This window comes from Coregonus clupeaformis, unplaced genomic scaffold (assembly GCF_020615455.1).
Source record: "Coregonus clupeaformis isolate EN_2021a unplaced genomic scaffold, ASM2061545v1 scaf0024, whole genome shotgun sequence".
Taxonomy (NCBI): Eukaryota; Metazoa; Chordata; class Actinopteri; order Salmoniformes; family Salmonidae; genus Coregonus; species Coregonus clupeaformis.
The window spans coordinates 1094351-1112500 of NW_025533479.1; the positions used below are offsets into that span (position 1 = coordinate 1094351).

General features: G+C 46.5%; 1 protein-coding gene across 2 annotated transcripts in view; it reads right to left on the reverse strand.

Moving 5' to 3' along the window:
• Window positions 1-18150, reverse strand: part of LOC121531188 (neuroligin-3) — a 383312-nt gene that overhangs the window by 220385 nt on the left and 144777 nt on the right. For both annotated transcript variants that reach the window (XM_041836459.1, XM_041836455.1), the window contains one exon: window positions 17380-17529. In XM_041836459.1, coding sequence (XP_041692393.1) covers window positions 17380-17529 — 150 coding nt within the window. The remainder of the gene's footprint in view (window positions 1-17379; window positions 17530-18150) is intronic.

The following is an 18150-nucleotide window of genomic DNA, read 5'->3' on the forward strand; positions in this document are numbered from 1 at the left end:
ACCTTACTGCCCTGTTCTGTACCTTACTGGTCTGTACTGTACCTTACTGCTCTGTACTGTACCTTACTGCCCTGTACTGTACCTTACTGTCCTGTACTGTACCTTACTGCCCTGTTCTGTACCTTACTGGTCTGTACTGTACCTTACTGCTCTGTACTGTACCTTACTGCCCTGTACTGTACCTTACTGTCCTGTACTGTACCTTACTGCCCTGTTCTGTACCTTACTGCTCTGTACTGTACCTTACTGCCCTGTACTGAATCTTACTGCCTTGTACTGTACCTTACTGCTCTGTACTGTACATTACTGCTCTGTACTGTACCTTACTGCCCTGTACCTTACTCTTCTGTCCTGTACTGTACCTTACTGCCATGTATCTTACTGCCCTGTACTGTACCTTACTGCTCTGTACTGTACTGTACATTACTGCTCTGTACTGTACCTTACTGCTCTGTACTGTACCTTACTGTCCTGTACTGTACCTTACTGCTCTGTACTGTACCTTACTGCCCTGTACCTTACTGATCTGTACTGTACCTTACTGCCCTGTACTGTACCTTACTGCCCTGTCATGTACCTTACTGCCCTGTACTGTACCTTACTGCTCTGCACTGAACCTTACTGCTCTGTACTGTACCTTACTGTCCTGTACTGTATCTTACTGTCCTGTACTGTACCTTACTGCTCTGTACTGTACTGTACATTACTGCTCTGTACTTTACCTTACTGCCCTGTACCTTACTCTTCTGTCCTGTACTGTACCTTACTGCCATGTATCTTACTGCCCTGTACTGTACCTTACTGCTCTGCCCTGTACTGTACATTACTGCTCTGTACTGTACCTTACTGCCCTGTATCTTACTCTTCTGTCCTGTACCTTACTGCCCTGTACTGTACCTTACTGCCCTGTACTGTACCTTACTGCCCTGTACTTGTACCTTACTGCTCTGTACTGTACCTTACTGCTCTGTACTGTACCTTACTGCTCTGTACTGTACCTTACTGCCCTGTACTGTACCTTACTGTCCTGTACTGTACCTTACTGCTCTGTACTGTACCTTACTGCCCTGTACTGTACCTTACTGCTCTGTACTGTACCTTACTGCCCTGTACTGTACCTTACTGCTCTGTACTGTACCTTACTGCCCTGTACTGTACCTTACTGCTCTGTACTGTACCTTACTGCCCTGTACCTTACTCTTCTGTCCTGTACTGTACCTTACTGCTCTGTACTGTACCTTACTGCCCTGTACTGTACCTTACTGCCCTGTACTGTACCTTACTGCTCTGTACTGTACCTTACTGCTCTGTACTGTACCTTACTGCTCTGTACTGTACCGTACTGCTCTGTACTATACCTTACTGCCCTGTACTGAACCTTAATGCTCTGTACTGTACCTTACTGCTCTGTACTGTACCTTACTGTCCTGTACTGTACCTTACTGCTCTGTACTGTACCTTACTGTCCTGTACTGTACCTTACTTTCCTGTACTGTACCTTACTGCTCTGTACTGTACCTTACTGCCCTGTACCTTACTGCTCTGTACTGTACCTTACTGCCCTGTACTGTACCTTACTGCCCTGTACTGTACCCTACTGCTCTGTACTGTACCTTACTGCTCTGTACTGTACCTTACTGCTATGTACTGGACCTTACTGCCCTGTACCTTACTGTCCTGTACTGTACCTTACTGCTCTGTACTGTACCTTAATGCTCTGTACTGCACCTTACTGCCCTGTTCTGTACCTTACTGCTCTGTACTGTACCTTACTGCCCTGAACTGCACCTTACTGCCCTGTACTGTATCTTACTGCCCTGTACTGTACATTACTGTGCTGTACTGTACCTTACTGCTCTGTACTGTACCTACGTAGCTCAGCTGTTAGAGCACGGCGCTTATAACACCAAGGTAGTGTGTTCGATCCCCGGGACCACCCATACATTTAAAAAAATATATGCACGCATGACTGTAAGTCGCTTTGGATAAAAGCGTCTGCTAAATGGCATATTATTATTATTATTATTACATTACTGCCCTGTACTCTACCTTACTGTCCTGTACTGTACCTTACTGCCCTGTACTGTACCTTACTGCTCAATACTGTACCTTACTGTCCTGTACTGTACCTTACTGTCCTGTACTGTACCTTACTGCTCTGTACTGTACCTTACTGCTCTGTACTGTACCTTACTGCCCTGTACTGTACCTTACTGTCCTGTACTGTACCTTACTGCCCTGTACTGTACCTTACTGTCCTGTACTGTACCTTACTGCCCTGTACTGTACCTTACTGCTCTGTACTGTACCTTACTGCTCTGTACTGTACCTTACTGCCCTGTACTGTACCTTACTGTCCTGTACTGTACCTTACTGCCCTGTACTGTACCTTACTGTCCTGTACTGTACCTTACTGCCCTGTACTGTACCTTTCTGCTCTGTACTGTACCTTACTGCTCTGTACTGTACCTTACTGCCCTGTACTGTACCTTACTGTCCTGTACTGTACCTTACTGCCCTGTACTGTACCTTACTGCTCTGTACTGTACCTTACTGCTCTGTACTGTACCTTACTGCTCTGTACTGTACCTTTCTGCTCTGTACTGTACCTTACTGCTTTGTACTGGACCTTACTGCCCTGTACCTTACTGTCCTGTACTGTACCTTACTGCTCTGTACTGTACCTTACTGCTCTGTACTGAACCTTACTGCCCTGTTCTGTACCTTACTGCTCTGTACTGTACCTTACTGCCCTGAACTTTACCTTACTGCCCTGTACTGTATCTTACTGCCCTGTACTGTACCTTACTGTGCTGTACTGTACCTTACTGCCCTGTACCTTACTGCTCTGTACTGTACCTTACTGCTCTGTACTGTACCTTACTGCCCTGTACTGTACCTTACTGCCCTGTACCTTACTGCTCTGTACTGTACCTTACTGCTCTGTACTGTACCTTACTGCTCTGTACTGTACCTACGTAGCTCAGTTGTTAGAGCACGGCGCTTATAACGCCAAGGTAGATGGTTCGATCCCCGGGACCAACCATACATTAAAAAAAATATATGCACGCATGACTGTAAGTCGCTTTGGATAAAAGCGTCTGCTAAATGGCATATTATTATTATTATTATTATTACCTTACTGTCCTGTACTGTACCTTACTGCTCTGTACTGTACCTTACTGCCCTGTTCTGTACCTTACTGCTCTGTACTGTACCTTACTGCCCTCTACTGTACCTTACTGCTCTGTACTGTACCTTACTGCCCTGTACTGTACCTTACTGGTCTGTACTGTACCTTACTGCTCTGTACTGTACCTTACTGCTCTGTACTGTACCTTACTGCCCTGTACTGTACCTTACTGCTATGTACTGTACCTTACTGCCCTGTACTGTACCTTACTGTCCTGTACTGTACCTTACTGCCCTGTTCTGTACCTTACTGGTCTGTACTGTACCTTACTGCTCTGTACTCTACCTTACTGCCCTGTACTGTACCTTACTGTCCTATACTGTACCTTACTGCTCTGTACTCTACCTTACTGCCCTGTACTGTACCTTACTGCTCTGTACTGTACCTTACTGCTCTGTACTGTACCTTACTGCTCTGTACTGTACCTTACTGTCCTGTACTGTACCTTACTGCTCTGCACTGTACCTTACTGTCCTGTACTGTACCTTACTGCTCTGTACTGTACATTACTGCTCTGCACTGTACCTTACTGCTCTGTACTGTACATTACTGCTCTGTACTGTACCTTACTGCCCTGTACTGTACCTTACTGCTATGTACTGTACCTTACTGCCCTGTACTGTACCTTACTGTCCTGTACTGTACCTTACTGCCCTGTTCTGTACCTTACTGGTCTGTACTGTACCTTACTATTCTGTACTGTACCTTACTGCCCTGTACTGTACCTTACTGCTCTGTACTGTACCTTTCTGCTCTGTACTGTACCTTACTGCTATGTACTGGACCTTACTGCCCTGTACCTTACTGTCCTGTACTGTACCTTACTGCTCTGTACTGTACCTTACTGCTCTGTACTGAACCTTACTGCCCTGTTCTGTACCTTACTGCTCTGTACTGTACCTTACTGCTCTGTACTGTACCTTACTGCCCTGTTCTGTACCTTACTGCTCTGTACTGTACCTTACTGCCCTCTACTGTACCTTACTGCTCTGTACTGTACCTTACTGCCCTGTACTGTACCTTACTGGTCTGTACTGTACCTTACTGCTCTGTACTGTACCTTACTGCTCTGTACTGTACCTTACTGCCCTGTACTGTACCTTACTGCTATGTACTGTACCTTACTGCCCTGTACTGTACCTTACTGTCCTGTACTGTACCTTACTGCCCTGTTCTGTACCTTACTGGTCTGTACTGTACCTTACTGCTCTGTACTCTACCTTACTGCCCTGTACTGTACCTTACTGTCCTATACTGTACCTTACTGCTCTGTACTCTACCTTACTGCCCTGTACTGTACCTTACTGCTCTGTACTGTACCTTACTGCTCTGTACTGTACCTTACTGCTCTGTACTGTACCTTACTGTCCTGTACTGTACCTTACTGCTCTGCACTGTACCTTACTGTCCTGTACTGTACCTTACTGCTCTGTACTGTACATTACTGCTCTGCACTGTACCTTACTGCTCTGTACTGTACATTACTGCTCTGTACTGTACCTTACTGCCCTGTACTGTACCTTACTGCTATGTACTGTACCTTACTGCCCTGTACTGTACCTTACTGTCCTGTACTGTACCTTACTGCCCTGTTCTGTACCTTACTGGTCTGTACTGTACCTTACTGCTCTGTACTGTACCTTACTGCCCTGTACTGTACCTTACTGTCCTGTACTGTACCTTACTGCCCTGTTCTGTACCTTACTGCTCTGTACTGTACCTTACTGCCCTGTACTGAATCTTACTGCCCTGTACTGTACCTTACTGCTCTGTACTGTACATTACTGCTCTGTACTGTACCTTACTGCCCTGTACCTTACTCTTCTGTCCTGTACTGAACCTTACTGCCATGTATCTTACTGCCCTGTACTGTACCTTACTGCTCTGCCCTGTACTGTACATTACTGCTCTGTACTGTACCTTACTGCCCTGTACCTTACTCTTCTGCCCTGTACTGTACCTTACTGCCCTGTACTGTACCTTACTGCCCTGTACTGTACCTTACTGCCCTGTACTGTACCTTACTGCCCTGTACTGTACCTTACTGCTCTGTACTGTACCTTACTGCCCTGTACTGTACCTTACTGCCCTGTTATCTGTACCTACTGCTCTGCACTGTACCTTACTGCTCTGTACTGTACCTTACTGCCCTGTACTGTACCTTACTGCTCTGTACTTTACCTTACTGCCCTGTACTGTACCTTACTGCGCTGTACTGTACCTTACTGCCCTGTACTGTACCTTACTGCTCTGTACTGTACCTTACTGCCCTGTACCTTACTCTGCTGTCCTGTACTGTACCTTACTGCTCTGTACTGCACCTTACTGCCCTGTACTGTACCTTACTGCCATGTACTGTACCTTACTGCCCTGTACTGTACCTTACTGCTCTGTACTGTACCTTACTGCTCTGTACTGTACCTTACTGGTCTGTACTGTACCTTACTGCCCTGTACCTGTACCTTACTGCTCTGTACTGTACCTTACTGCTCTGTACTGTACCTTACTGATCTGTACTGTACCTTACTGTCCTGTACTGTACCTTACTGCTCTGTACTGAACCTTACTGTCCTGTACTGAACCTTACTGTCCTGTACTGTACCTTACTGCCGTGTACCTTACTGCTCTGTACTGTACCTTACTGTCCTGTACTGTACCTTACTGTCCTGTACTGTACCTTAATGCCCTGTACCTTACTGCTCTGTACTGTACCTTACTGCCCTGTACTGTACCTTACTGCCCTGTACTGTACCTTACTGCCCTGTACCTTACTGTCCTGTACTGTACCTTACTGTCCTGTACTGTACCTTACTGCTCTGTACTGTACCTTACTGCTCTGTACTGTACCTTACTGTCCTGTACTGTACCTTACTGCTCTGTACGTTACCTTACTGCTCTGTACTGTACCTTACTGCCCTGTACTGTACCTTACTGCTCTGTACTGTACCTTACTGCTCTGTACTGTACCTTACTGCTCTGTACTGTACCTTACTGCTCTGCACTGTACCTTACTGTCCTGTACTGTACCTTACTGCTCTGTACTGTACCTTACTGCTCTGTACTGTACCTTACTGCTCTGCACTGTACCTTACTGTCCTGTACTGTACCTTACTGCCCTGTACTGTACCTTACTGCCCTGTACTGTACCTTACTGCTCTGTACTGTACCTTACTGCTCTGTACTGTACCTTACTGCCCTGTACATTTACATTTACATTTACATTTTAGTCATTTAGCAGACGCTCTTATCCAGAGCGACTTACAGGAGCAATTAGGGTTAAGTGCCTTGCTCAGGGGCACATTTACGTCATTTAGCAGACGCTCTTATCCAGAGCGACTCACCAATTGGTGCGTTCACCCTATAGCCAGTGGGATAACCACTTTACAATTTGGGGGGTAGAAGGATTACTTTATCCTATCCCAGGTATTCCTTAAAGAGGTGGGGTTTCAAATGTCTCCGGAAGGTGGTGAGTGACTCCGCTGTCCTGGCGTCGTGAGGGAGCTTGTTCCACCATTGGGGTGCCAGAGCAGCGAACAGTTTTGACTGGGCTGAACGGGAACTATGCTTCCGCGAGAGGAAGGGAGCCAGCAGGCCAGAGGTGGATGAACGCAATGCCCTCGTTTGGGTGTAGGGACTGATCAGAGCCCGAAGGTACAGAGGTGCCGTTCCCCTCACTGCTCCATAGGTAAGCACCATGGTCTTGTAGCGGATGCGAGCTTCAACTGGAAGCCAGTGGAGTGTGCGGAGGAGGGGGGTGACGTGAGAGAACTTGGGAAGGTTGAACACCAGACGGGCTGCGGCATTCTGGATGAGTTGTAGGGGTTTAATGGCACAGGCAGGGAGGCCAGCCAACAGCGAGTTGCAGTAGTCCAGACGGGAGATGACAAGTGCCTGGATTAGGACCTGTGCCGCTTCCTGTGTAAGGCAGGGTCGTACTCTCCGAATGTTGTAGAGCATGAACCTGCAGGAGCGGGTCACCGCCTTGACTGTACCTTACTGCTATGTACTGTACCTTACTGCCCTGTACTGTACCTTACTGTCCTGTACTGTACCTTACTGCCCTGTTCTGTACCTTACTGGTCTGTACTGTACCTTACTGCTCTGTACTGAACCTTACTGCCCTGTACTGTACCTTACTGTCCTGTACTGTACCTTACTGCCCTGTTCTGTACCTTACTGCTCTGTACTGTACCTTACTGCCCTGTACTGAATCTTACTGCCCTGTACTGTACCTTACTGCTCTGTACTGTACATTACTGCTCTGTACTGTACCTTACTGCCCTGTACCTTACTCTTCTGTCCTGTACTGTACCTTACTGCCATGTATCTTACTGCCCTGTACTGTACCTTACTGCTCTGTACTGTACTGTACATTACTGCTCTGTACTGTACCTTACTGCTCTGTACTGTACCTTACTGTCCTGTACTGTACCTTACTGCTCTGTAGTGTACCTTACTGCTCTCTACTGTACCTTAATGTCCTGTACTGTACCTTACTGCTCTGTACTGTACCTTACTGCTCTGTACTGTACCTTACTGCCCTGTACCTTACTGCTCTGTACTGTACTTTACTGCCCTGTACTGTACCTTACTGCCCTGTCCTGTACCTTACTGCCCTGTACTGTACCTTACTGCTCTGCACTGAACCTTACTGCTCTGTACTGTACCTTACTGTCCTGTACTGTATCTTACTGTCCTGTACTGTACCTTACTGCTCTGTACTGTACTGTACATTACTGCTCTGTACTGTACCTTACTGCCCTGTACCTTACTCTTCTGTCCTGTACTGTACCTTACTGCCATGTATCTTACTGCCCTGTACTGTACCTTACTGCTCTGCCCTGTACTGTACATTACTGCTCTGTACTGTACCTTACTGCCCTGTACTGTACCTTACTGCTCTGTACTGTACCTTACTGCCCTGTACTGTACCTTACTGCCCTGTACTGTACCTTACTGCTCTGCACTGTACCTTACTGCTCTGTACTGTACCTTACTGCCCTGTACTGTACCTTACTGCTCTGTACTTTACCTTACTGCCCTGTACTGTACCTTACTGCGCTGTACTGTACCTTACTGCCCTGTACTGTACCTTACTGCTCTGTACTGTACCTTACTGCCCTGTACCTTACTCTGCTGTCCTGTACTGTACCTTACTGCTCTGTACTGCACCTTACTGCCCTGTACTGTACCTTACTGCCCTGTACTGTACCTTACTGCCCTGTACTGTACCTTACTGCTCTGTACTGTACCTTACTGCTCTGTACTGTACCTTACTGGTCTGTACTGTACCTTACTGCCCTGTACCTGTACCTTACTGCTCTGTACTGTACCTTACTGCTCTGTACTGTACCTTACTGATCTGTACTGTACCTTACTGTCCTGTACTGTACCTTACTGCTCTGTACTGAACCTTACTGTCCTGTACTGAACCTTACTGTCCTGTACTGTACCTTACTGCCGTGTACCTTACTGCTCTGTACTGTACCTTACTGTCCTGTACTGTACCTTACTGTCCTGTACTGTACCTTAATGCCCTGTACCTTACTGCTCTGTACTGTACCTTACTGCCCTGTACTGTACCTTACTGCCCTGTACTGTACCTTACTGCCCTGTACCTTACTGTCCTGTACTGTACCTTACTGTCCTGTACTGTACCTTACTGCTCTGTACTGTACCTTACTGCTCTGTACTGTACCTTACTGTCCTGTACTGTACCTTACTGCTCTGTACGTTACCTTACTGCTCTGTACTGTACCTTACTGCCCTGTACTGTACCTTACTGCTCTGTACTGTACCTTACTGCTCTGTACTGTACCTTACTGCTCTGTACTGTACCTTACTGCTCTGCACTGTACCTTACTGTCCTGTACTGTACCTTACTGCTCTGTACTGTACCTTACTGCTCTGTACTGTACCTTACTGCTCTGCACTGTACCTTACTGTCCTGTACTGTACCTTACTGCCCTGTACTGTACCTTACTGCCCTGTACTGTACCTTACTGCTCTGTACTGTACCTTACTGCTCTGTACTGTACCTTACTGCCCTGTACATTTACATTTACATTTACATTTTAGTCATTTAGCAGACGCTCTTATCCAGAGCGACTTACAGGAGCAATTAGGGTTAAGTGCCTTGCTCAGGGGGCACATTTACGTCATTTAGCAGACGCTCTTATCCAGAGCGACTCACCAATTGGTGCGTTCACTCCTATAGCCAGTGGGATAACCACTTTACAATTTGGGGGGTAGAAGGATTACTTTATCCTATCCCAGGTATTCCTTAAAGAGGTGGGGTTTCAAATGTCTCCGGAAGGTGGTGAGTGACTCCGCTGTCCTGGCGTCGTGAGGGAGCTTGTTCCACCATTGGGGTGCCAGAGCAGCGAACAGTTTTGACTGGGCTGAACGGGAACTATGCTTCCGCAGAGGAAGGGGAGCCAGCAGGCCAGAGGTGGATGAACGCAATGCCCTCGTTTGGGTGTAGGGACTGATCAGAGCCCGAAGGTACAGAGGTGCCGTTCCCCTCACTGCTCCATAGGTAAGCACCATGGTCTTGTAGCGGATGCGAGCTTCAACTGGAAGCCAGTGGAGTGTGCGGAGGAGGGGGGTGACGTGAGAGAACTTGGGAAGGTTGAACACCAGACGGGCTGCGGCATTCTGGATGAGTTGTAGGGGTTTAATGGCACAGGCAGGAGGCCAGCCAACAGCGAGTTGCAGTAGTCCAGACGGGAGATGACAAGTGCCTGGATTAGGACCTGTGCCGCTTCCTGTGTAAGGCAGGGTCGTACTCTCGAATGTTGTAGAGCATGAACCTGCAGGAGCGGGTCACCGCCTTGACTGTACCTTACTGCTATGTACTGTACCCCTTACTGCCCTGTACTGTACCTTACTGTCCTGTACTGTACCTTACTGCCCTGTTCTGTACCTTACTGGTCTGTACTGTACCTTACTGCTCTGTACTGAACCTTACTGCCCTGTACTGTACCTTACTGTCCTGTACTGTACCTTACTGCCCTGTTCTGTACCTTACTGCTCTGTACTGTACCTTACTGCCCTGTACTGAATCTTACTGCCCTGTACTGTACCTTACTGCTCTGTACTGTACATTACTGCTCTGTACTGTACCTTACTGCCCTGTACCTTACTCTTCTGTCCTGTACTGTACCTACTGCCATGTATCTTACTGCCCTGTACTGTACCTTACTGCTCTGTACTGTACTGTACATTACTGCTCTGTACTGTACCTTACTGCTCTGTACTGTACCTTACTGTCCTGTACTGTACCTTACTGCTCTGTAGTGTACCTTACTGCTCTCTACTGTACCTTAATGTCCTGTACTGTACCTTACTGCTCTGTACTGTACCTTACTGCTCTGTACTGTACCTTACTGCCCTGTACCTTACTGCTCTGTACTGTACTTTACTGCCCTGTACTGTACCTTACTGCCCTGTCCTGTACCTTACTGCCCTGTACTGTACCTTACTGCTCTGCACTGAACCTTACTGCTCTGTACTGTACCTTACTGTCCTGTACTGTATCTTACTGTCCTGTACTGTACCTTACTGCTCTGTACTGTACTGTACATTACTGCTCTGTACTGTACCTTACTGCCCTGTACCTTACTCTTCTGTCCTGTACTGTACCTTACTGCCATGTATCTTACTGCCCTGTACTGTACCTTACTGCTCTGCCCTGTACTGTACATTACTGCTCTGTACTGTACCTTACTGCCCTGTATCTTACTCTTCTGTCCTGTACCTTACTGCCCTGTACTGTACCTTACTGCCCTGTACTGTACCTTACTGCCCTCTGTACTTGTACCTTACTGCTCTGTACTGTACCTTACTGCTCTGTACTGTACCTTACTGCTCTGTACTGTACCTTACTGCCCTGTACTGTACCTTACTGTCCTGTACTGTACCTTACTGCTCTGTACTGTACCTTACTGCCCTGTACTGTACCTTACTGCTCTGTACTGTACCTTACTGCCCTGTACTGTACCTTACTGCTCTGTACTGTACCTTACTGCCCTGTACTGTACCTTACTGCTCTGTACTGTACCTTACTGCCCTGTACCTTACTCTTCTGTCCTGTACTGTACCTTACTGCTCTGTACTGTACCTTACTGCCCTGTACTGTACCTTACTGCCCTGTACTGTACCTTACTGCCCTGTACCTTACTCTTCTGTCCTGTACTGTACCTTACTGCTCTGTACTGTACCTTACTGCCCTGTACTGTACCTTACTGCCCTGTACTGTACCTTACTGCTCTGTACTGTACCTTACTGCTCTGTACTGTACCTTACTGCTCTGTACTGTACCTTACTGTCCTGTACTGTACCTTACTGCTCTGTACTGTACCTTACTGCCCTGTACCTTACTGCTCTGTACTGTACCTTACTGCCCTGTACTGTACCTTACTGCCCTGTACTGTACCTTACTGCTCTGTACTGTACCTTACTGCTCTGTACTGTACCTTACTGCTATGTACTGGACCTTACTGCCCTGTACCTTACTGTCCTGTACTGTACCTTACTGCTCTGTACTGTACCTTAATGCTCTGTACTGCACCTTACTGCCCTGTTCTGTACCTTACTGCTCTGTACTGTACCTTACTGCCCTGAACTGCACCTTACTGCCCTGTACTGTATCTTACTGCCCTGTACTGTACATTACTGTGCTGTACTGTACCTTACTGCTCTGTACTGTACCTACGTAGCTCAGCTGTTAGAGCACGGCGCTTATAACACCAAGGTAGTGTGTTCGATCCCCGGGACCACCCATACATTTAAAAAAATATATGCACACATGACTGTAAGTCGCTTTGGATAAAAGCGTCTGCTAAATGGCATATTATTATTATTATTATTACCTTACTGCCCTGTACTGTACCTTACTGTCCTGTACTGTACCTTACTGCCCTGTACTGTACCTTACTGCTCTATACTGTACCTTACTGTCCTGTACTGTACCTTACTGTCCTGTACTGTACCTTACTGCTCTGTACTGTACCTTACTGCTCTGTACTGTACCTTACTGCCCTGTACTGTACCTTACTGTCCTGTACTGTACCTTACTGCCCTGTACTGTACCTTACTGTCCTGTACTGTACCTTACTGCCCTGTACTGTACCTTACTGCTCTGTACTGTACCTACTGCTCTGTACTGTACCTTACTGCCCTGTACTGTACCTTACTGTCCTGTACTGTACCTTACTGCCCTGTACTGTACCTTACTGTCCTGTACTGTACCTTACTGCCCTGTACTGTACCTTTCTGCTCTGTACTGTACCTTACTGCTCTGTACTGTACCTTACTGCCCTGTACTGTACCTTACTGTCCTGTACTGTACCTTACTGCCCTGTACTGTACCTTACTGCTCTGTACTGTACCTTACTGCTCTGTACTGTACCTTACTGCTCTGTACTGTACCTTTCTGCTCTGTACTGTACCTTACTGCTATGTACTGGACCTTACTGCCCTGTACCTTACTGTCCTGTACTGTACCTTACTGCACTGTACTGTACCTTACTGCTCTGTACTGAACCTTACTGTCCTGTACTGTACCTTACTGCTCTGTACTGTACCTTACTGCTCTGTACTGAACCTTACTGCCCTGTTCTGTACCTTACTGCTCTGTACTGTACCTTACTGCTCTGTACTGTATCTTACTGCCCTGTACTGTACCTTACTGTGCTGTACTGTACCTTACTGCCCTGTACCTTACTGCTCTGTACTGTACCTTACTGCTCTGTACTGTACCTTACTGCCCTATACTGTACCTTACTGCCCTGTACCTTACTGCTCTGTACTGTACCTTACTGCTCTGTACTGTACCTTACTGCTCTGTACTGTACCTTACTGCTCTGTACTGTACCTTACTGCTCTGTACTGTACCTTACTGCCCTGTACTGTACCTTACTGCTCTGTACTGTACCTACGTAGCTCAGCTGTTAGAGCACGGCGCTTATAACGCCAAGGTAGTGGGTTCGATCCCTGGGACCAACCATACATTTAAAAAAAAATATGCACGCATGACTGTAAGTCGCTTTGGATAAAAGCGTCTGCTAAATGGCATATTATTATTATTATTATTACCTTACTGTCCTGTACTGTACCTTACTGCCCTGTACTGTACCTTACTGCCCTGTTCCTCACCTTACTGCTCTGTACTGTACCTTACTGCCCTGTACTGTACCTTACTGCCCTGTTCCTCACCTTACTGCTCTGTACTGTACCTTACTGTCCTGTACTGTACCTTACTGTCCTGTACTGTACCTTACTGTCCTGTACTGTACCTTACTGCTCTATACTGTACCTTACTGCCCTGTACTGTACCTTACTGTCCTGTACTGTACCTTACTGTCCTGTACTGTACCTTACTGCTCTGTACTGTACCTTACTGCTCTGTACTGTACCTTACTGCCCTGTTCTGTACCTTACTGCTCTGTACTGTACCTTACTGCCCTGTACTGTACCTTACTGCTCTGTACTGTACCTTACTGCTCTGTACTGTACCTTACTATCCTGTACTGGACCTTACTGCCCTGTACTGGACCTTACTGCTCTGTACTGTACCTTACTGCTCTGTACTGTACCTTACTGCTCTGTACTGTACCTTACTGCCCTGTACTGTACCTTACTGCTCTGTACTGTACCTTACTGCTCTGTACCCAACCTTACTGCCCTGTACTGTACCTTACTGCTCTGTACTGTACCTTACTGCCCTGTTCTGTACCTTACTGCTCTGTACTGTACCTTACTGCCCTCTACTGTACCTTACTGCTCTGTACTGTACCTTACTGCCCTGTACTGTACCTTACTGCTCTGTACTATACCGTACTGCTCTCTACTGTACCTTACTGCCCTGTTCTGTACCTTACTGCTCTGTACTGTACCTTACTGCCCTGTACTGTACCTTACTGCCCTGTACTGTACCTTACTGCTCTGTACTGTACCTTACTGCCCTGTACTGTACCTTACTGCCCTGTTCTGTACCTTACTGTCCTGTACTGTACCTTACTGTCCTGTACTGTACCTTACTGCTCTGTACTGTACCTTACTGCTCTGTACTGTACCTTACTGTCCTGTACTGTACCTTACTGCTCTGCACTGTACCTTACTGTCCTGTACTGTACCTTACTGCTCTGTACTGTACATTACTGCTCTGCACTGTACCTTACTGCTCTGTACTGTACATTACTGCTCTGTACTGTACCTTACTGCCCTGTACTGTACCTTACTGCTATGTACTGTACCTTACTGCCCTGTACTGTACCTTACTGCTCTGTACTGTACCTTACTGGTCTGTACTGTACCTTACTGCTCTGTACTGTACCCTACCTTACTGCTCTGTACTGTACCTTACTGGTCTGTACTGTACCTTACTGCTCTGTACTGTACCTTACCTTACTGCCCTGTACTGTACCTTACTGCTCTGTACTGTACCTTACTGCCCTGTACTGTACCTTACTGCTCTGTACTGTACCTTACTGTCCTGTACTGTACCTTACTGTCCTGTACTGTACCTTACTGCTCTGTACTGTACCTTACTGCTCTGTACTGTACCTTACTGTCCTGTACTGTACCTTACTGTCCTGTACTGTACCTTACTGCCCTGTACTGTACCTTACTGCTCTGTACTGTACCTTACTGCTCTGTACTGTACCTTACTGCCCTGTACTGTACCTTACTGCTCTGTACTGTACCTTACTGCCCTGTACCTTACTGCTCTGTACTGTACCTTACTGCCCTGTACTGTACCTTACTGCTCTGCACTGTACCTTACTGCTCTGTACTGTACCTTACTGCCCTGTACTGTACCTTACTGCTCTGTACTGTACCTTACTGCTCTGTACTGTACCTTACTGCCCTGTACTGTACCTTACTGCTCTGCACTGTACCTTACTGCCCTGTACTGTACCTTACTGCTCTGTACTGTACCTTACTGCTCTGTACTGTACCTTACTGCCCTGTACCTTACTGCTCTGTACTGTACCTTACTGTCCTGTACTGTACCTTACTGCCCTGTACTGTACCTTACTGTCCTGTACTGTACCTTACTGCTCTGTACTGTACCTTACGCCTCTAAGATATAGATTATGTAGGGCCTATGTTTAAATACATCTAATCTTACATTAAACATATCCCTGTTTAATACATTCCCAAGCACTCCTCTTCTAATTTTTTATTTAAATCTACAGCGAGTTTATCGTTAATTGCTCCATAAGAGTGAGTTTGATTTCTCTCAGTTGCTGCTCTGGTTTTTATGTGGTTTATAGGAGAGTCTCTGTTATAAAAGTGTAAAATCAGAGACCACAGAGAGGTGGTCAGACCAGACCAATAGCAAGAACGGATATTATCACACAACATGCATCGCTACCTTTACTTGTTTTACAGAATGGCTGTTAGTCTTATCAACATGGGAGCCCATTGGTGAGTGGGGGAACAGAGAACACTCAGACAACACAGTCCTGATGACTGAATCAATAGAACAGAGAACCCTCAGGCAACACAGTCCTGATGACTGAATCAATAGAACTCTCTCACCTCTACCAACACAAGGCCTCCAGATGAATATAGTAGTACCTCTGTGATTTAGCTATGCACTTCAGCTCAATATCCACCGTCTAAAACGATCTATTTATCCTCAGCTCTGTATTCAAAGAAACACTAGGGAGTCATCTGAGCACAAACAACAAGGCAACAACAACAACAAGGCAACAACAACAACAACAACAATGATGCTTCCCTGAAAACAGCATTATCTATCTACCAATACAAAACCTCCAATATAATTTTGCAGTAACAATTTGTAAGAGGTCGAAGAATGTTCCACTGTGTCAGAGGATCCCAATGAAAACAGAAACAGAGAGGGATATCTACAGAGCTTTGAGGCTTTGATAGTGTGTGTGTGCATGTGTGTGTGTGTGTGCATACATGCATACATCTGCATGTGTGCTAGCTTGTGTAAGAGAGGGAGAGAGAAAGAACTCTGGTAGTGTGTTGGCTAACAAACTCCATTTTGTATTGCTGCTCTCAGCGACTGCAGTGGTTTCCATGGAGCTGTGTCTGTGTCTGTAAGAGGAGATTCAGCTGAGCCCCTTAGCCCCAGCTCTGCTTCTCTCTCTCTCGCTCTCTCTCTGCTTCTCTCTCTCTCTGTTTCTCTCTTCCTCTCGCTGCTTCTCTCTCTCTCTCTCTCTCTGCTTCGCTCTCTCTCTCTCTCTCTCTCTCTCTCTCTTTGCTTCTCTCTCTCTCTGCTTCTCTCTCTCTCTGTTTCTCTCTTCCTCTCGCTGCTTCTCTCTCTCTCTCTCTCTTCTTCTCTCTCTCTCTGCTTCTCTCTCTCTCTTTCTGCTTCTCTCTCTCTCTGCTTCTCTCTCTCTCTCTGCTTCTCGCTCTCTCTCTCTCTCTGCTTCTCTCTCTCTCTCTCTCTCTCTCTCTCTTTCTCTCTCCTCTCTCTTAAACTCTCTGTACCAGTCTTGTTCCTCCTCTATTGCTCAGCCAATCCAACTCTTTAGTTCGCTCTCTTTCTCTCTCTGTTTCTTTATACCTCTCCTCCCTTCCCTCTCCCTCTCTCACACACTCATCCCCCTCTCTCTGAATCCTCTCTGGTATCACGCCCATCCCATCAAGTCTTTTTTTCACTCTCATTACAATAATTTCTTCATTTATTTCTAACCCAGCAACAGAAAAACACTCACAGTGCACCCAATAATTACTCATCTTTGTATAGCAGCAGAGAGCATGGTATCCAACATCAGGTAAACAGCATCAAGCAAACACCTTTACATGTTAACGTATGCATGTCAACAGTATACATATCTGGCCTACCAGAGGAGGCTGGTGGGATGAGCTATAGGAGGACGGGCTCATTGTAATGGCTGGAATGGAATAAATGGGACAGAGTCAAACATGTGGTTTCCATAAGTATGATGTGTTTGACTCCGTTCCAAAATTCCATTCCAGCCATTACAATGAGCCCGTCCTCCTATAGCTCCTCCCACCAGCCTCCTCTGTGGCCTACATAGATGTCACAGAAAAACATCCTTAGAGTATAGAAAAGAGCTCAAAAAACATCATCAGAGCTGTGGTGGAAAAGATGACCAAAGACGTCAGAAGTAGAGAGCCTTTGTTCCTGCCCTACGCTCCAGCAGAGAAAGAGTTTTAAAAAATTGAGTGTCCCTTACCTAGTACTCCGACGCGGTAGTTGAGGGTGATCACGATGACGTTCCCGTAGCTGGCCAGGATGCTCCCGTCGATCATATTCCCGGTCCCCTCCATGTAGGATCCCCCGTGGATGTACACCATCACCGGTTTGGCCCCGGTGTCTCGTATGTCTGGAAGAGTTGTTTACCATTAACACATTCATATTGCCATCCTCCTTCTTGTCCAGAGCAGCAAGGGGTTAAACTCAAACACTTAGACAGAAAGCAGTGGGTGAAACACCACAGACACACACAGACACCTCCCAGGTACCAGCTAGTGTATGCTGGGATTAAGTCTAAAAATGGCACCCTATTTAATATATAGTGCACTGCCTTTGGCCAGGGGCTCTGGACAGAAGTAGCGCACTATATATGGAAAAGGATGCCATTTCCGACGCACACCAAGTCAACAAGCCAGTGTGGCTACAAAAAGATTGGACTATGTCATTTTGTCATGATTTGACTTCCATTGAAAACCAGAGAAATGCTAAGTCATCATGTTGGGGGAAAGGAGGATATGTCACCAGTCAACAGTAACTGGACTGGTGATACAGCTGGATGTTGAACGGTCCATTATAATTCTCCTCAGGTGAATTTAAACTACGGCGTTATAATCCAATTTGTGTCTTGGCCCACAGGAGGCCAGCTTGCTTCCAAATATAGAGCGTTATCTGACACGTCCAATAAACACTGGCTATGCTAATCACTGTTGACAGTGATGAGCTCATATACTAAGCTATGTTTATCTCCTAC